Raw genomic sequence first — 20,724 nt, 5'->3', positions numbered from 1 at the left:
TGCATGCCCTTCTCCCTGCCCCACAACCAGTGGGAAAGAAGTTTGGGTCTGTGTGTTTCTAGGCTTGGGGTGGCACATGCCTGTGGTGAGACCTCAGGAGCTGCGCACTGCTTACCATCCTCCCTGGGGCTGTGCTGATCCCCACCCCCAGCCAGTATCAGGGAATATCTGAACCACCGTCCTTGAGAGCACATGTGCGTCTGTGCAGCTGTACTGACCATCCCCTTCTCAGTGAGTGATAGCTAGTAGGAAAGGATAAACAAGCATGACAGGGTAGATTTGAACCAGTGACCTCTCTGGTATGTTTGTGCCTACTTTGCAAACTGCACCACAGAATCCCTTTGCCTGTTGCAGCTTCCTACTTTTGGATCCTGCAAGGGGGGGGGAAGGGGAGATGTTCTGTGCGATGGAGATTTCACCCTGCGACTCCTGAGCATGCTGGTGGAAGATCCCTTGGCCACTGCCTGGTTCTCTGCTTTGTTTGTGCTCCGCGGGGCATGGCAATGTGATACGGCGACGCTCCTCCAGCTCAGCCTCCAGAGGTCAGCTCCCTCCAAGCACATACTGCTGTCCTTGGATTGGTTGGCATAGGTGATATTTCCAGGGACACTGGAAGAATGTCTGCTACTTTTATGTAATTTCTCCGCCCCCAGATTGACATCAGACACAGCAACTGTGATTCACTTAGCTGAGATTCTTGCATTGCAACAGCAATTCTGGCATTGCAGGGGGTTGGACTAGATGACCGCAGGGTGCCTTCCCAACCCTGCAATTCTTATTCTACAAACTGCTCTGCCAGCATAGCACCAGAGTACCTCTCTCCTCATCTGCAAAACTCACCTGTCAAGTATGATGCTTGGAGCACTTCCAGCTACTGTACCCTCAGGGGTGATGAGAAGGTGCTCTGCACATGCTCTTAAGACAAGGACAGAGAACCTCAGCTTGAGGGCTAACAGAGCTCTCCATGCCCTTTCCCCAGCCTTCAGGAGTCTGCCCAGGCCACACAGAGAGACAGACTCTGCTCCATGTCCTCCTCAAGTGCCGCGGCACGGCTGCAGTGTGGTCTTAACAGGGATGGAGAAAGGTATGCTGAGAGGATGTGTGTGTGCAAAAACCTCTAGGTTTTGCGTGGCAGGAATTTGGCCTATTGCACAAAGCTCAAAAACACATCCTTTTCTCCTCCCATTTTTACCTCTGATCCAGCATGCGGCCCCCAGGAAGCTTTCCATAAAGGAATATGGCCCCTAGGCTGAAAAGCCCCCCTCCCCTGCTGCAAAACATTCTTTTATTTCCCCGTGTTTATTCTAGGCCAGAGCTCAGACAGCAAACATGGGCTCCAGGGCTAAAACGCTAAGCCCGCCACACAGGGCCAGACTGAGGTTTGATGAGGCCCTAAACTACGGAAGGTAATAGGGCCCTTTATATATCCAGCTGTCCTTTGTCAACAACAAATTGTCACTGTTTTTTGTGTCGAATATATGCTATATGGTAATCTATGGACCTAATAGGTATCTAAAGCCATTTGCACATAACAAAATATGTATTTTATCAAAGTAATTTGTTTTTTATCTTATATTTTGGAAATGTACATCCACCTTTTTTCCCCTTTAATATTTTTGGGGGGGCTCCAAGAGAGTGGGGCCCTAAGCTATTGCTTGTTTAACTTATATGTAAATCCAGGACTGCCGCCACAGCACCACATAGCACCTTTCTAAAATCAACGCATTTGAGATCAGAGGGAGTGGGCAGGCCAAGCAGCAAAAATGCCCGGAGTCTCAGGAAGGCAGCCTCCCTTCCCAAGGTCTCTTGCCAGTTCTCCAGGACTCCTCATTTCCCCAGCTGTGGAGTACAAACAGCACCCCGCCCCTTGGCGTGTTTACACGGCAAATATCACAAGGGCTGCCATCTGTCAGGAGCCGGAGAAATGCCTCCAGACTCAGCAGGTAAGGGAAGAAACACCCAAGAGGCTTCAGCAACCGAGCCCAGCAGGCAGCCAGCCAGCCAGCCAGCCAGCCAGGCCCCAAATTCTGCCGAAGCCTCATCACATTGCCTTGTTTGCAACCCAGAGATCAGAAGAGCTTGCCGATGCCAAAGGGAGACACCCAGAAGTCACCCTGCCTTTCCCTGAAGCAATATCCTCGCGCATCAAAAAGCATGCAGAAAAATAAATGGGTTCATCCCTAAGAGCTTAGCTAATTCATGCTGCTATCTTTCACCTGCCCAATAACAATTTAATAATAACAATCTAGACACAGGAAAGTAATGTGTAAAGCAGAGTGCATTTTGATGACCCCCAGACTTTGGAACTCCTTGTCCCTTACCCCCCCCCCCATCACTGGGGGTTTCGAAAAAACACGCAAAGGCGTACCTTTTCACCCAGGCTTTTAGGAATGTGCAATGATTTTTTCCTTTCTGCAAATGTGGTTATTGGTTGGTTTGTCGTTCTAATTGTTTATCTACTGCATTTTATTGTTTTCATGCCATTGTAATCTACTGGTCTTCAACTGTTGGGTCAGGGCCTGATCCAAGGTGGATTGTCACAGCAACAGCAGCAGCAGCAGCAGCAGCAGCAACACCATGCAGATGTGACATAAAAACTTAATTAATGGGTTCCAAATGCATGTTTGGGCTAAAGGTGAATCCCAGGTCTGAAAAGGTTGACTACTGTTGTTCTCATCTTTGGTGAAGGGCTAGTAATAAATATGCTAAATATATGCATAGCTCCTCCCCATAGGTAGGGCCAGCTCCAGGTTTGAAGAGACTAGTACACTAGCTGGAGGGTCTCCTCTGTTGGGGGTGAATCTCTGGAGGCAACAGTGCTCCAAGCAGCACAGTCTAACCTCAGGTTCACTTTCTCACAATGGCCTCAGTGCAATGTTGCTTTGGGGGATTGTGGGAAATTAAAACGGAAGCGAGAGCCAGCCTCCTTGCTCTGCTTGGAGCATCAAAAAAAGGGGGTGGGGACTAAGGAGGCCCAAAGATGCCATGTTGTCCTGCTGATGTTTCTATCCCAGGCGAGGGCCTGGTTTGGAAAGAAATCTTAACCTGTACTTTTCCACTGACCTCCAATCTTCCCTTCAATGCTCCAAATAATCAAAATCCTACCATTATTACTTTCTAGGGTTTGGGGGGTCCCCCCAAATCTATAATGTATTTGACACTCTAAAGGTAAAGGTACCCCTGCCCATACGGGCCAGTCTTGACAGACTCTAGGGATGTGCACTCATCTCACTCTAGAGGCCGGGAGCCAGCGCTGTCCGCAGACACTTCCGGGTCACGTGGCCAGCGTGACAAAGCTGCTCTGGCGAGCCAGCGCAGCACACGGAAACACTGTTTACCTTCCCGCTAGTAAGCGGTCCCTATTTATCTACTTGCACCCGGGGGTGCTTTCGAACTGCTAGGTTGGCAGGCGCTGGGACCGAGCAACGGGAGCGCACCCCGCTGCAGGGATTCGAACCGCCGACCATGCGATCGGCAAGTCCTAGGCGCTGAGGTTTTACCCACAGCGCCACCCGTGTTTGACACTCTAGGGTGACATTAAACATGGATCCCAACTCTGAAAAGGGTGAAGACGGCTGATTGCTGTAATCACTGCAACTCCTTGTAATCACTCTAGCTCTGTTAAAGAAGCCTGCCTAATCTGCAATCTCAGAAGCTGTTACATCAGCAGGGCAGGCGTGCCAAGCATTCGTGCCAGGGGCCTTGTGCCGCCTCCTGCTTTGCCAAGATAATGTTGAAAAGGTGAGCGGATTAGGCCCAGAAGCACAGGTGAGTCAGCCTCCCAACTGATGTGCAGCTGGACCAGCCCTTTCCAAAGCTTATGAGCACCTTCACATTGGCCCATGCCACATATCTACCTGATAAATTAATCCACCCATGCACATGCTAGTGCTTATGTTAGTCCTCAGCATCTAGGGGGGCAACATCTGCACTGCAGAGGAACTAACTCCTGTTTGAGGCTGAGATGATCAAAATTATTTACAGCATGTGGGACCTTCAACATAAGATTGCAGTGTAGCCTCACCATCTTGTGGAGTGCTCCTGTGCAAGGTTCCTGCCAACCAGACTGGCCCTTCTCTGCAACTCTATTAGTTGTAAGGTGCTCAAGCAATGCATTCCATTCTATTCCCCAACATCGCTCCTTGCCAGGTTTTACATCCCCCCCCCCAAAAAAAATATACACTGGGTGTTCTGTGGTTAGTGGGTACTGAGCCTGCTCAGTCCTCACTGGGCCGTTTGTTGGCCCCTTAGCTTGTTTTTCCTGAAAAGCTTGGGGTTTGTTTTCTTTCTTATCACTGCAAGCCTTGGGCTGCTCAGGGCATGCTAATAAATTCCTCTTGTTTCTCAAAAACCCTGCTTTGGCTCCATTTTCGTCATCACTCACTACCTGAGTTTGCTGTTAGAAGAAATAATATATTTTGGAGGCATGGAATAGACCTTAGCCACAAACAAAGTGTCAGGAGCTGGAGTCGGGAGCAGGTCAGAAATAAAACACTCAGTGTCAACTAAGTTAACTCTTTATTCAAACAAAACAGCTCAGGCCTAGTGATCCCAGCAACTCTTCCCAGTAGGTCTTGTCCCAGTAAAGCAGTTGCAAGGACTGAAGTCCTTCCCACTGCTCTCTAAGGCTCCTCTCCTGGGTCCTTTCCGAGCAACCTGAGGCTCCTTCATCTTGTCTCTCTTTGCCTCTGCCCTCTTCATTCCTCTCTGTGTTCTGGGAGACCAGTTGGGATAAGACCTGGTCACAGCAGGAAGGGAAGACTCCCTGGCTTCTTCAGCAGCCTGCCTCATCTCTGTCCCTTCTCTCCAGCCTCCACTTCTGCCTCTAACTCTGGACTGCTCTCTGCCACAGCCTCTTCCTGCTCACTAAACCCTGTTACCAACACCTCCTCCTCCCAGTCTTCTTCCTCTTCTTCTGACCACACATTGTCATTCCACCACCAGTCCCCTGGCTCTGAGCCATCTTCCTCTGGGGGTTCCCCAGCTGTTGCCTCTCACCATTTCTCTGCATCCAGCAGGTCCATGACACAAAGCTGCTTTTCAGCAAGTTCTGTTGCCACAGAAGCTACTTTCTGCTGCCATAAGTGAGCCAGCTTTGGTACAGGGAGTTCCATGTGATAAGACACCTAAGCTGCCCAGTCCTGTGGGCTCATAATGGGTAACAACAATTATAAAGCCTAAATATAAATCACTAATGAAAACCAGCTTTTTCTCAGTTATAATGCTAGCTGTTGAAAGCTTGCCACCCCGAAAAGTTCAGAATTAAAAGGGCAATTTTTGCACAGCTGAAATCAACCTAAAGGGAGGACACCTTAATCAGGCAATGGTATATTTCAAGTTTGATAACCCTTGTGTTCACTTTAGTTTATATATTATTTCCTGTGTTTTCTCCAAGAACCTCGAGATTATTATTATTATTATTAATAATAATAATAATTATAATTATAATTTATATCCTGTCCTCCCTGGCCAAAGCCGGGCTCAGAGTGGCTAACAACAGTAAAAATAGCACAATTTACATAAAATCACAGTCAATTAATGAAAATACATTATAAAGTCAATTCAGAATCAAATTAATGGCAACCATTGAGCTAGAGTTCTATGAGGATTACAGAAGGAGGGGGTCAGACTGTGCCTTGACAGTCTGGTCTGGTGAAACAGCTCCGTCTTGCAGGCCCTGTAGAAAGATGTCAAGTCCCGCAGGGCCCTAGTCTCTTGGGACACAGCGTTCCACCAGATCAGGGCCACGGCATATAGTGCTGTCAGCCCCACATTTTATGAGAATTTGAACCTGGTCTTCTTGGTCTAATTCCACAAACAAACCACTACACCACAGTGCTAAAGAAGCATTTCACTTCTATGAGGCTCACACTGGATTTTCAGTGGAGATTAAGTCGCATTTCATTACCACGCTAGAAAGAAAAGCTAGCATCTGCCCCCTTAATCATTTGCCATGAGGATGGAGCTGTGAAGGTCATCTGACAATGGCCTGTGGCCCAACCATGTTTGCTCTAGAACCATGGTAAACTGCAAGATAAGCCAACACTGATTTATTTCCAAACCATTATTGATCAGGTGTGATGAGGTGGCAGAGGAACTTTCACAAGTAATTCCACAGCAAAACAAAAGTAGCCAGTAATTATCAATGCACCATCAGTTACCCACTTTTTTCCAGCTGTGCCTTTAGGCCAAATCACCTGGAGGTATTTCTTTCCAGGAAATAGCCGGCTTTTAAATAGATATTTAGAATTCCAAGGGAGACAGAGAAAGGCACCGTTTTCCCTCTCCTTGCCTCGGGGTCAGGCAGGTGAATGCCTACTGAGACCACTGGAGCTGCAGAAAGGGGTCCGAGCTTCATAAAAGATGACGCAGGCTCTGCTATTTTGGAAGCAGCAGATCCTTCTCCCCTGCCATATCCTGGAGATGTAGCATTTTACTCTGCAACCACACATGCCAGACACCCTAGGGGCAAAGCTTGGACAGAAGAGGACCAGTCTGACCTGTTTCTTAGCCAGACTGTTAGAAAAGCCTGGGATGAAGCTTCAGCAATTAACTCCCTCAGTCCTGTTTCCAAGCAGGAGGTGACTGCTTGCCAAGGAATTAAGAATCAGATCACTCTGTTTGGACATGTGGCCAAATTTAGTTGGCTACTGATTCAAAAATACACAAAAACCAAGCTCCCCACTCCTGGCTTACTAACAGTACATGTGAAAAGGATCTTGGGGTCTTGCTTAACATGAGTCAACAGTGTGATGAAACAGCAAAAAACCCTAATGCTATCATAGGCTGCATCAGCAGAAATATAGTGTCCAGATCAAGGGAAGTAATAGTCCCACTCTCTTCTGCCTTGGTCAGACCACACCCGGAATATGGTGGCCAATTTTGGGCACCGCAATATAAGGAGGATACTGACAAGCTGGAACATGTTCAGAGGAAGTTAACCAAGATGTTCAAGGGTCTAGAAACCAAGCCTTATAAGAAGCAGTTGGGAATGTTTAGCCTGGAAAAGAAGAGACCGAGAGGTGATAAGACAGTCATCTTCAAATACCGTATTTTTCGCCCTATAAGACGCACTTTTTCCCCTCCAAAAATGAAGGGGAAATGTGTGTGCGTCTTATGGGGCAAATGCAGGCTTTCGCTGAAGCCTGGAGAGCGAGGGGGGTCGGTACGCACCGACCCCTCTCGCTCTCCAGGCTTCAGGAAGCTATCCGCTAGCTGTGGGAGCCCAGCTCTCCCAGGGCTAGCTGAGAGCTTGCCTGCACCCAGAAGCTTGGGGTGCGCTGAGCTCTGCACGCCCCAAGCTTTGGGATTAGCGCAGTGCTCCACTAGCCCTGGGAGAGCCGCGCGGCTCTCCCACCGCTAGCGGAGACCTTGCCGGCACTCAGAAGCTTGGGGCGCGCTGAGCTCCGCACGCCCCAAGCTTCGGGATTAGTGCAGCGCTCCGCTAGCCATGGGAGAGCTGCGCGGCTCTCCCACCGCTAGCGGAGACCTTGCCGGCACTCAGAAACTTGGGGTGCGCTGAGCTCCGCACGCCCCAAGCTTCTGGATTAGTGCAGCGCTCCGCTAGCCCTGGGAGAGCCGCGCGGCTTTCCCACAGCTGGCGGACTGCTTGCTGGCACCCAGAAGCTTGGGGCCCGCTGAGCTCCGCACGCCCCAAGCTTTGGGATTAGCGCAGCGCACCTGGGGGGGAAATAAATTTTTTTTCCCTTTATTTCCCCCCCAAAAAACTAGGTGCGTCCTATGGGCCGGTGCGTCTTATGGGGCGAAAAATACGGTACATAAAGGGCTGTCGCGTGGAAGATGATCCCAGTACATACCGAGGGCATGGGTTTGCTTCCCTTGGAATAAATGTCACAGGAGACTTATGGTATTTCTGTGATAAAAGGTTTTGTTTGAATATGTCTACAGGCTGGGCGTAAGATGGAACAGGGCCAGCCCAGAACATTTTGTTGGGAGAGACAAAACAGAAATGCTGCTCCCTCTGCTGCCTCACCCTCTATCACATGCCCGCCCATCATGCACGTCCACCCACTGCAACCCAGAGGCAGCGGCAGTAGCACAGGGGCTGGAGGGTGTGCAGTGGGGGAGGCAGGAAGGTGCCAAGTGGTCAACACAGGAGGAGGAGGAGGAGTTTGGATTTGATATTCCGCTTTATCACTACCCTAAGGAGTCTCAAAGCGGCTAACAATCTCCTTTCCCTTTTCCCCCACAACAAACTCTCTGTGAGGTGAGTGAGGCTGAGAGACTTCAGAGAAGGGTGACTGGCCCAAGGTCACCCAGCAGCTGCATGTGGAGGAGTGGAGACGCGAACCCGGTTCCCCAGATTATGAGTCCACCACTCTTAACCACTACACCACGCTGGCTCTCAAAGGGCAGGAGGTGGTGGGCTCCTCAAAAGCCTGATCTGCAACCCCTTCCAGGTACTCAGAGGCCGCTGCCTCGTCTCACCTTGAAATGGAAGGTTCACAACCCCAACACTCCATCACACCTGCTCCCCAACAATGGGGGGGGCATTTTAGCCATAGCTTCTCTCTGTCACTTTCAGAACCAGCTTTGAGACAGCCAGTCTGTTGTTTTTTCCACACACACACAGGCAGAGGAAGGAGAGAAGAATGGCATCACCCTTTTGAGAAAGATGTATGGTATGGCTATTTAGTTTCTGGGACAACACATTACCTGTACTTGGCCATCTTTTTAGTTATGGAAAGACCCACTTTTTCCAACCAAAGGTTTCTCCCAAGCTAATGCTGTCCAACTGATTGGACCTTCTTAGCAATATCTTTTTACAACCATAGTCACAGCCCAAATGTCACTGCAACATGTTTTGTTAATTCCCACCACTATAGGACGCGTCTAGTCCTTTCCCCAGTCTAACCAAAGTGCTGCTTCCCTTGAAGCAACTACACTGATCTTTATCTTTCCACCACAGACCCTTCCCCCTCAGAGTATCTGTAAACATTTTGGAGCAAATTTGGCACCAGCCAGGAATGTGGACTCAAAGAGGCAAGAGAGGAGCCATTTTTAGCACCCAGAATCACTTACGTCAGCACATTTATGAAGTGTGAGAAAACAACAGCAGAACAAAAGGCTGTTGTAAAAGATACGACATGGTGCATGGGCCGATCCCAGCTGTGCCACTACAATGGCTGAGACTGTGCACATTGGTTTCAGATGCAACAATGGTCAAAGCCAAATGGGCACTTTAAAGGTGCTTTAATTATCACTCTGTAATCTCCCCCCCCCCCACTTTCAGTTTACAAGTATTACCACCATTCACAAATAAAGCTTTTCGAGCTTCAAATGTCACCATGCTCGTCTCAAATAGTGAGGTCCAAGGCACTCCCCAATTTGCCTCCCTAGATGATGGTTCATAATATATTGTAGCCTCACTCAGATACAATTCCATCATGACATGTTTTGTGACATTCTGGACAGTGTGTGACCTTCACCCCTCTCCATTTTCTGCATTACCTGCCTACTAGGTGACCTCTCTGACTAAATGGACCAGATTGGGGAAATGCCTTTTCAATTTCCCATGGCTTGTTCAAAGGCCCTTTCTTTAAAAGGGCAGGGATGTGTACGCCAGTAGGCACACACAGGGTAGGAACCCTGCCTCCCTCCAGATATGGTTGGCCTACAATTTCCCATAACCCCTGACCATTGGCTGGGCTGGTTGGAACTGAAGGGAGCTGGAGCCCAGCAACAGTAAACCACTTAGACTGAGGTTGCAGATGATTGAGCATTATATAAATCCACTTAGTCAAATGAATGACTAATTAAACATCTGGAGGGCACCAGGTTCCCCACTCCTGATGAGCACACAAAACTGATGAGACAGCTACAAAACTGGCAAGCCTTTCCCAGCACTGTCAGTTTCACCACAGACTGGGCAGTGGGGGAGAGAAATGGAAGGGCTGGCCAGGCAGCAGATTCTCATAGTCACGTAAAAAGTAGAGAATGTGAGTCAGGGGGGCTTTGTCCCCAGTGCAGCAGGACCGCTCTTAGTGGTCCTAGCTCTTCGCTAGTTTAATCCTTGGCATGCAAGTGTTCTGTATGCAGAGTGCGAGTGGGTGCACATTGAGAAACAAAAGAACCTGTCCCACATGGGCAGTGTAACGGAAGAGGGAGCAGAAGGGTGTTTGACAGCAGGGGAGCGTGATGGAATGTGGGCTGGAGTTAGAGTGAGTGACAGGTGGACCGTGTCTCTCAAGAAGACAGTTGAAGGCTGCTGGGAAAGAGAGAGGCAGAAACAGAGAGGGAGACAGAGAGGGAAGAAGGGAGGGACAGAGAGAGCTCATCCAAAAGACCTGTTCATTGAGCATTCACCCTCATTCACTTGCACAAAGCTTACACACAAGGTTAGATGATACCCTGTATTCACTGAGCATTTGGTTTACTTATGTGGTGGTTATGCAACAATGAGCACTCGCTTTGGTTTGCTTGCACGGTAGCTACATGCCTTCCCATTAATCAGTTGTTTATCCCACACTTTTTAGTGCAGTCCGCTGGTCACTTTCCTAACAGCAAGAAAGCCTGTTGTGGGTTTTTGTTGTTGTTTTTAATGTGGATTTGTTGCACCAGAACACTGCAATCCACTTTAATGGCACAAACCTAAATTTTCTCTATGCAGTTGAATGCCTCCTGCAAAGTCAGTACTGGAGGTGACCAGTGAATGAGACGGGAGGGATAATGAAAGCCTAAGTAAAGGTAGCTTTTTCAGCGTTCATTATGTGAGGTAAGGGCAGCCTTCCTCAAGCCGGTGCCTTCCAGATGTTGTTTGACTCCAATTCCCATCATCCCTGACCCCCTAGGCCAGGTATCCCCAAACTCGGCCCTCCAGATGTTTTGGGACTACAACTCCCATCATCCCTAGCTAACAGGACTAGCAGTCAGGGATGATGGGAATTGTAGTCCCAAAACATCTGGAGGGCCGAGTTTGGGGATGCCTGCCCTAGGCCATGCTGGCTGGGGCTGATGGGATTTGGAGTCCAACAACATTTGGAAGTCACCAAGCCAGGGAAGGCTGGGTGAGAATACCGGTATTTGAACTTCTCTTTTAGTATTCTGCATGAAATGGCTACTTGTTCTAGGTACTATATTCTAGAAATAAATACATGTTTACTGTTTTAAATGCCAGCGTTCTAGCCTAGGTTGATTACAAGGTTGGTGTATCCCATCCCACATGTCTAATCAAACAACAATAGAGAGAAAGAACCTTTCGCCCCCTATGACTCAGTAGCTGTGGCAGAACTGTATTGTGAGGACCATTAAGGGACCTCTAGACTCAGCAGAGTAGCTGATCTCATCACCCTCTGGGCCTCTAGGGGACCCTGAGAACGTCACAGACCATCCGTAGTAGCAAATTCTAGGGACAGGTTTGCCATAGTGCAGTTCAGGAGCCATAACTCAATGGCAGAGTACATGCTTGGCATTAGTACCTAACATGACATTCTGTGGCTAAAATTATTTCTGGGAGCAGAGATGGGGAAGACCTCTGCTTGTGACCCATATTGCTGCTGCCAGTCAGGATGACTTGGCATGAAAAAGCTGCCTGTATCCTCACCACACACCTGCCCAACTGTGACTCACCAATCTGAAGGCAGCCCATCATCCATGCATGGGTCGCAACGCAGTGCATGCAGAGAAAGCTGGAAGGGATCCTCACCACACATTCAGGCACATTTGGGCTGGCTGCCTTTTACCATTGCTCATCTTCTTTCTTGGTGACTGCGTTCCTAGAATCCTAGAATTGTAGTGTTGGAAGGGAATGTGAGGGTTATGTAGTCCAACCCTCTGCAATGCAGGAATCTTTTGCCCAACACGGGGCTCAGTGTTCATGAGATTCAGAGTCTCACACTCCACCAACTGAGCTGTCCTATGCACACTTTCTGAATAAACATGCAGAGGATTGCACTGTTAACTGCTGAGACGGGATATCAATTGAGTGAAACAGAAAGCGCAAGATACACCGGCTCCTCCTTGCCTACGCATCTGATTGATATCCAGACTTTTCTCCATGTCAGCAAGAGAGTCTTTAAACTCCCACGAGGCAAAGATGGGAGCCTGTCCAATATAATGTGTATCTCAGCTGCACTGGCCAGGGGCCTCCTGAACCTTTAATATTTGTGTGGAAGAGGAAATTTCAACAGGTGTAGCTTGTCATGCCTGCTACACCTGCTTAAATTCCAACACAACTATTAAAGGTGCAAGAGCTGTCTCTTCATTTGCATCTGAATTCCTTGAGCTTGGCTCTTCTTCATCCTCACACCGTAGTCCTGAGAGATGGGCTCCTTTTATCCTCATGGTACTAAAGAGGACTAGTGGTCACCAACAACAGGTGGGGTGATGACCAGACTGTACCATTTCAGACTCAAGTAATGAGATGAGGTCTTTTTTTTGCACCTAGGAGCATTGCCTCATACAAACCCAGCCACACCATCTGCTGCTTGGGAGGAGTGAAAGTAACAGGTAGCAGCTGTGCCCTCACAACATCCAGAAAACCTGCTGCAGAGCTGAGCCCTGTATCACCTTGTGCAGACTCTAAATCACAGCAGCAGTGCTGGTGAATCTTTACAACATTCCTGCAAGGCGGGCTGGTATTATTTTGCATAGAAAGGGGGGCTAAGGCTTTGTGGAACAGGGAAAGCTGTTTTACATCAGATCAGCCCAGTATTGTCCACTCTGACTGGCAGCAGCTCTCCAGGGGTCTGTGGCAGAGAGGGTCTTTCCTCACACCAGCTACATCAATCCTTTAACTAGATATGGCAGGAGCTGATCCTTGGGCCTTCAGAACGAAAAGCATGTGCTCTTAGCTACGGAGCTTCCAAGGGGCTCGCTGCTGCATTCACTCATGGAAAAGGAAAGAGATGAACCGGGGACTTAGCTCTTAGCTGCTGTAGGAAACAAGCACAATCTGAAGTTGTTTCTACCTTTGGTTCTTATCCCATGTGAGTTTGCCTTTAGCCCTTACAAAATAACATTCCCAGATTCCCAGGATTACACAGCTGATAAGTTGCATTTAAGCCATATTCGTTGCTGCTCCCACTTACTGCAGTGAGCGGCCGGATTCTGTCTTCTGAAGGCAGCACCCCCAAGCTCCAGCACCCTGCCTTCCTCACCTCTCTGATTTCCTAATACAAGCAAGTTGCAAGCAAGTTAAAACAGCATCAGCCCCAATTGTGTCCTTGGGGTATCCCATTGTTTACATCCCCACCCCACTCTTCCCCGACGACTGCAGCCCCTGTGTTGTTGATCAGGACAGCTGTTCTTCCGGCAGGCAGCGCCAGCTCTGAGTGTCCAAGCAACTTCCTAAGGGACTGTCACCTCCCCCACTTTCCTGCCCGTGGCCGCAGGGAGAAGAGAGTCTGCCTGTCGCCAGAAATCCGGCCTGCACGGGCAGCCAGCCAAACCTGGGGCCTGCCGTTTTCTTCCTGGCTATGTTTGGCTACTTCTGTCCCCAAAAGGCCATCGCCCTTCCTCAGACCAAAGAGAACAGTCAACAATTCCCCTGGGGAGCCTCCTTCCTCTGGGTTTGATTGTATGGTAGACTGGGCTGGTGATCAGGCAGGCTTGTATGGAATGAGGACTGTTTGCTTGGTTTTGGAACAACTTCCTAGAACTCAGGGACTTGAAGATCTGTCTGCTTACATATGATGACGTATGCTGCACGGCTTCGTTGACAGCCAGTGTGGTACCGTGCTGGACTAGGACTCCGGAGACCAGGGTTCAAATCCCCACTTGGCCATGAAGCTCACTGGGGGACTGCCTCTCAGCCCTCCCTCCCTCACAGGGTTGTTGTGGGGATCAAATGAGGAGGGTGGAGAAGCATGTATGCCACTTCAAGTTCCTTGGGGGGAAAGTGGGGTATAAATGAAAGGAATACATAAAGTGAACCACAGTCCACTCCTGGTTGCCTTCATACCAAGGTGAAAACCTTGGTCTGCTAAAACAGCTTTGGAAATAATAACCAGGTGTGGGAGTACTTCTGAGACCAAGTGCTTGTCTTTCACCACTGAGTATTGACACCCTGCCTTCTCATCTCTTGGATTGCAAAGGAAAACTCGTATTTTCAGAAAGCAAGTTCAAGTGCTCTCACATACTGGCCAGATGCAAGCTATTGGCTGCATTTATTTTCCTGCTTGTTAGAGATTGGTATCCCACCCTTCCTCCAAGGAAATCAGCTCACCAGTTTTTGCCTTATGGCAACGCTGTGAGAGAGGGGATGCCAAGCGACAGGCTTTGCCCACAGTCATCCAAGACAGTGTCCCTTCCCAGTACCTTCCAAGAGGGAGAGGGCATGGGGACAAGATTTTGTCACTGTCCCATTTCTTCTAGAGGTCTCTTGTTAACTTCCCAAATGCTAGAGACTAAAGGGTATGTTTGAAAAACAGCAGCAGCATTTAAGCTGGAGTCCTGGGGGCAGGGAGTGGCGTCCTTGCCTGTTAGCACTAAAATAAAAGAGGGAAAATAAAGTGACTTGTGCTTGTTATAACTTGACACCGATTGCTTGCTTCCTCCAGAGAACCAGGAAAGGAATCCATCATCTCAAAGGGGTGGATGGTGGAGTAGACCAGTTAGCAATAAGCGGGAGTCTCATTTGGTCCAGATGTACCACGGCAATGAACCAATGAGCACAGTGGTACAACAATTTTAAAAACTGCCACCAAAGCTAAGGGGGTCCAGGATGGCTCCAAATTGAATAGGGGAGCGTGTGTTGAGAGCCCTGCATTGCAGGAGGTTGGACTAGATGACCCTCGGGGTCCCTTCCAACTCCACAATTCTACGATCAGAAGCAAAGGACTGCAAGAGGTAAGGCAGTTCATGAAGCCCATGACTCATTTATCCATCTCAGATTCCTGGCAATCCCAGATTTTATTTTATAGTGAAGATTATATTTCAAACTATGTCTTCACACAAACAGATGTAAAGAAGCCCAATGGTGCTGGATGCAGGCTTTAAAAAACAATACCATGTGTTATCTCTCTGGTTCAATCCATGCAACTGACTGACTGATTTATAGATACTACACTAGTATAAAACTGGAACTCTAAAAATAAATAAATGAACGATTTATTTTTAAATAATATAAATTAAGTGGAAGGTACCAGATTTCATATGTGCACACCTGTGGGAGTAAGCAATCTCATCTGTAATTAGATCTTGATGAAGGTAGGGATAAGAAGTCTTGATCCACCTCAAAACAGCTAAACTCTAAGGATTTTCATTGTGGGTTGGAGATGTTAAGCAGTTTGTGTGAGAATGATCCAGCATGGTTTGTGTGTGAATGCAAGGGATCCCAGGGCTTAAGGACCCAAAGGACACATTTGCTCCTATACCTTCTAAACATTTGTCCTGTTGATGCTTCTGAATAGGTCTGCACACAGCACAGCTTTTACCCATATGCAGGATTGTCTTACGATCTCCACATGCATTAGCATGCTCATTCCTAGACTAGCGCAATCTATGGGTAATACTGACCTAGCTTACATGGTGGTTTTGAAGATTACTGACCTGGTATGCAGGGCAATTTGCATTCTCAGAAACTCTAAATAAATGCTTAAATAATAATAATAATGTGCTGTCCATGTAGGAATTCTAGAACTCCAAAACCTAAGGGGCAGTAGAGAACAGACCTCAACAGGGCTTACATCTCTGACAAAATTCCTTGGGATTGGCATCTGTTCCTACTTACTTGGGAGCAAGTCCCTTTGAACTCAGTGGGACTTACTTCTGAGTAGACATATACAGATGTGTGCATGTTATTTAATCTCCTGTCAGAGATACAGTGCAGAATAACTGAGCTCCTTGGAAGAAGGCAAGGTACAAATGTGAAAAACAAAGACTGCATGCCTAGTGGCTTTAACCATTTGCTACATTGCCACGATTAGAAAGGGTGTGTGTGGAAACAGACAAACCGAGCAAAGCCAGTGGCCACACAACTTCTGCAGAGTACAGCACTGAAAACAATTGCGACCAAAGAAGTAAAGTGGACAGTCTGGGTGCTACGAACGCTGGTCCAGGACACACTTGAGAGAGTATTTGTCAGCCCTGTGCTAAAAGGTTATGCACACACACACACACAGAGAGAGAGAGAGAGAGAGAGATTCCGGTTATGGAAAATGGCTTCATGTCTTTTCTGGAGCCAAGAACATGCTGAACCCTGGCCCTGTTTGTGCCAGTGGTTTTGCTATCACATTGACTCACAGCAGCCTGCAAAACCAGCTCTGGGCAAACAGGTAGCTTATCCTGACTGGCTCCACATGCTCACTTGGGGTCAGGAGAAGCCTCCCTGTCATTCAGAGCCACCTGCCTACCCAGTCACAACAAAAACCACCTGTTGAGACGCAGCATCCAGCTGCAGAGCATCGGTACTCACCCATCGGATCCCCTGGATCCTGGGGGCGCTGCCCACCTGCCCCTCCAGCTGGATCTGATAGCTGTAGCTGCGGAACAAGTGCATCTTTTTCCAAATCACTTCGAGAAGACTTTCTTCTGGGATGGGATCCATGAGCCCCTTGGGGAGCTGGGGCAAGTCTGAGACGTCACCAGGCAGAAGCCCGACATTCCACCTTCTTCCCTGTCCCCTCCATGCCACCTTGGGGAGCAAAGGAAGCAGTGAGAAAATAAAAAAGGCATTTTGCTCATGCTGCATTCTACCTGTGCAATGGGAGGGCTGGGCTTCTTAGGAGTTCCTCTGCCCCCCCCCCAACAGCAGTACTGTAATATTGTTGTTATTTATATTTCTGTATTACTGCAATATCACAGCACTCCAGGGTGCGCACGTTGCACGTTACTCCTAACGACAACCCTGCAAGGTGGGTGAAAATGCTTAACTCCAGGGACTGAAGGTAAGAGCATTTTCCTTGCCTAAGGCTACCACTTAAGCGATATTAAGGGTGACATCTGAATTCAGGGCTTCCTGGCTCACAGCTGGCCACACTAGCATGCCTCCGTTCTCATGGCTCATTCGTCTGCCAGCCAATATAGATGGTGGCTGCGCCGGGCATCTGGCAAAAGTGGTGCCGTTTCGTCGTTCTTCCATGGACTCTGGTCCGCAGAAGCTTGTGGCTATCAGACATCCGTTAGCCTTGGTTGGAGGTGTCCCGAGGTGGGTTGTTTTTGCGGCTTCCCCTCTGCTGATGCCGCTTCTCGCAGGCTTTTAACTCAGCTGCTTATAGCTCGGCGCCCGAACATCCATCCGAGGCGCTGCCAAGCCCGCACCCCACCTGTCGCCAACAGGTAACCTTCCTCGGGCGCCACGCACTCACCTTCATGCTCCCTACTCGGCCCGCCTGGAGAAGCCTGTCCAGAGTGGGGGCGCTCTCTTGGGGGGCCCGGATGGATGACCTTACGGGGAAAAGAGGCGAGCCGAACCATCCTCGGGCAGGAGAAGCCCTGAGGAAGCCAACGCGGAACCCATTGGAAGCGACGGTTTTTTCGGAGCCGGTACGCGCTTTACGCAAACAGCCCTGGCCGGCTGGCCCGCTTAGAGACGCGCGCGCCCCCGCCCGCTGGCGCTGGAGCAGAAGCCGCCACCAGGATCTTGCTCTGGGCTTCCTGGTGCCACACTCGCCCGCCCGCCGCCGCCGTGCCCAGGACGGAGAGCGAGGGCTCCGGCAGCGCCTTCCCTCTCCGCCAGCCCGGCGAGCAAGAGCGCGACAACGCGCCGCCGGGGCTGCAGGCAGGCAGGCAGGCAGGCAGGAGAGCGCCTGGCGCGGCGCCCGGAAGCTCTGGGCTGCAAAAGGCGCTCGCGGAGGCCGGGAGCGCCACGCCCCACCACCCGCGCCACCCCACCCGGGCAGGCAGCGACGTTTCGGGTGAAGCGAGTCTGGAGGAGCTCGAAGCAGCCGAACCAGCGCCTCGGCAGCAAAGAAACGGGCCCCAACGCCCTCCTACAAGGGCCGGCCCAAGATATTTTGCCACCCCAGGCAGACCACAAAATGGGCCCCCTCTCCGGGCCAAAGAAGAAGGGGTGAAGGAAGAGCAACTACATCACGAACAAGGAGGCAGGGAAGAGCTATAGCGGACACAAGGGGTGGGACGGGGAATTGGTTTGTTTTATGTTTTTTTTTTTTATTTATAAAATTTGTATACCGCCTCTCATCCAAAGATCCCAGGGCGGTTCCCAACAGAAAAATACAAAAACAAACAAACCAATAAACCCCGCTCCCACAAACACATTTTAAAAGCCATAGCGCCCAGCTCACCTGGCTTTGGGAAGTCAGAGCAAGGGCTGGTGGGAGACCCTCAAATCTTGCTCGGGGCCCCAAAAAAATCCTCAAGGGCAGCATGTGGCCCTTGTGTTGGACCACCTTTGTTTAGGATGATGTTAGTCTGAATTAGTCACTTAATACATACAGTGGTACCTTGGGTTACAGACGCTTCAGGTTATGTGATTTCAGGTTGCGCACCGCACCGAACCCGGAAGTACCGGAATGGGTCGCTTCCGGGTTTCGGCCTTCGCGCCCACGCAGAAGCACTAAATTGCACTTTGCGCATGCGCAGAAGCGCTGAATCACGACCCGTGTGTGCGCAGACATGGCACTGCAGGTTGCAAATGCTGCGGGTTGCGAACGTGCCTCCTGCACGGATCACGTTCACAACCCGAGGTTCCACTGTAATTACATTTTCATTCTGGACTTACATCTGTCCATGGAGGCACAGGTCAGTGCAGCTGTCTACCAGCTCCATCTGGTACGCCAGCTGAGATCCCACCTGCCTGCACATTGTGGCACATGCTTTGGTTCTCCTACTTAGATTACTGCAATGTGCTCTGTGTGTGGGGCTACCAGTGAAGGTGACTTAGAAACCGGTCCCTTCAGATGTCAAGGAGATAAATAACTACAACCTTTAGAAGACATCTGAAGGCAGCCCTATATAGGGAAGTTTTTAATGTTTGATGTTGTATTGTGTTTTTACTAAACAAATTTGTTGGGAGCCACCCAGGGTGGCTCGGGCAACCCAGTCAGATGGGGGACATGTTAAAATACCTATAAACATACTTCCTATTCTTAATATAATATTAAAACACACAGATACACATGTGCAGCAAAAGCAGACATATTAAGTCAGTCAGGCTGCAGATCCAGCTCAGTGTTGTCTACAGTGGGCCAGTCAGGATATAAGGCCATCGTCTTTCCCAGGCATATCTAGAAATGCCAAGGATTGAACTTGTGATCTTTTGCATGCAAATCATGCACTTCACCACGGAGCTATGCTCAGGGCCATCTTAAGCATATCCGGCGCCGTGGTGCAAAGATCCCTCCGGCGCCCCCCCCCCCCATTTCCCAGAGTTGTCAACCTTTTTAAAGGAAAGGTTCCCGAGAGTTGTTGACCTTTTTGTAGGGACCTGACACCACACTTTCACATTATCTCTAACAAGTCCTTAGAACAAAATAAAATGAAAAGGCAGAAGAAAATCTAATGAAGTCCTCAATTCCAAAGCAAGACTCATTCAAGACTCAGCAGTTCTTCTAATTCATCCTCATGATTCAAATTACCACATATCAAAAAGTTAAAGCAATCACCAGTTTCTTGTTCTTTAAATAAATTGATAAAGACACAGACAATGAAGTTCCCGGCCAATTTGTGTTTAAGTACAAAGCTGACGTTTTCAAATGTTGTGGGGGGGGTGGGGGTGTAAAGCAGTGACATCCTGAACCCAAAAAGGACCCAAAATGTGGGTCACAAAGGCTGCAGCTCTAACTGCACTTACCTGGGAGTAAGCCCTGCTGAAGCTAATAGGACCTTAAAACCCACACTCGTCTTTAAAGGACTTTTTGTCAGTGTTTGTTTTTAACCACTAACTGCCTGGAGAGCACGCTCTCGAGTCCATCCTTACCTCCGAACTGAGTCCTAATGATAGTGCGCCCCCCAACTTTCCCCTCCCACCGCCCCAAATCTGAATGAATCCCTCCTCCACCTTTTTCCTCAATGGAAGGGGGGGCAATGTTTTCTGCTCCCCGTCCTCCCCACCCCCTGCGCTGGGCAGCTTTGAGGCTCACTTGCCGCATGGGCTTCCTCAGCAGTCCTGCTACTGCCGCGGGGTGGGCAGGTGGGAGAAGGGTGCTGTGTAGCTTTGCACGCCGCTGCCGCTGCCTCCTCTCCCAGGCAGAAAGCGAGAGAGCGCGGCTGGCTGTGGGAAGAGCCACCGCCACTGGCCAGCATGTTCTCGCAGCTGTTCCTGGTCGATCCTGGACTCCCGCTGCTGGTGTCCCTGATGGGCAGGCCATGGCGCAGGGTGCCACTACCCCTAATGGGTAAGATGGCCCTGGCTATCTAGGGGCAAGAATAATGACACCTGACATGGAGTACATGATTTCATCCACTGAAGTCCCGTGACATAATGCAACACATACATAACTGCTTATGCTATGGTGTTACCTCATTCAGGGGACCAAACTGATCTTATCTACAGAATTAATTGCCCAAGACAGGGACCAAAGATGTAGTGGGGAGAATACGAAAGATAATTTATAGTTAAATCAATTTGGGGATAATTGGATTTCTCACCTTAACAAAACAATTCTGCATCTTGAAAAATGCAAAACTTAGTTAAGAGAGTCTAAGACAGTGTAAACTCAGCGTGGCATCACAGTTGATGGTACAACTTTGGGCTAGATTTTATTTGGTAGAAGAATGTCCCCAATATCCTAAACCAATTAGTTAATACAGTACTGACTATTCTGCTCTAAAGCCCATGTCTCAGAAACACACAGTCCTTCA

General features: G+C 49.2%; 2 protein-coding genes across 7 annotated transcripts in view; both read right to left on the bottom strand.

The window, feature by feature from the left end:
* RAPGEF3 (Rap guanine nucleotide exchange factor 3) overlaps positions 1–17,988 on the bottom strand; it is a 50,855-nt gene extending 32,867 nt beyond the window's left edge. For 2 of the 6 annotated variants that reach the window (XR_014521741.1, XM_083486545.1), the window contains exons 1-2: positions 17,268–17,967; positions 16,376–16,594 (exon numbers count right to left, since the gene is read on the bottom strand). Coding sequence is in view for 4 of the 6 variants with exons in the window: in XM_083486545.1 (XP_083342671.1) it covers positions 16,376–16,594; positions 17,268–17,273 (225 nt within the window). In the remaining 2 variants the exon portion in view is untranslated. Of the gene's footprint in view, positions 1–840; positions 909–6,292; positions 6,996–11,589; positions 11,631–16,375; positions 16,595–17,267 lie in introns of those variants that run through there. The other 4 variants (XM_083486546.1, XM_083486547.1, XM_083486548.1 and 1 more) reach the window with 4 other exon arrangements.
* Positions 1–20,724, bottom strand: part of LOC310699149 (histone H2B 5-like) — a 960,349-nt gene that overhangs the window by 607,802 nt on the left and 331,823 nt on the right. The gene's annotated exons all lie outside the window — the stretch shown is intronic.

The sequence above is a fragment of the Podarcis liolepis genome (genome assembly GCF_965112155.1).
Source record: "Podarcis liolepis genome assembly, chromosome: 2".
Classification (NCBI taxonomy): domain Eukaryota; kingdom Metazoa; phylum Chordata; class Lepidosauria; order Squamata; family Lacertidae; genus Podarcis; species Podarcis liolepis.
The sequence above is the reverse complement of the archived record's forward strand: the minus strand, read 5'-3'. Positions and strand labels throughout refer to the sequence as shown.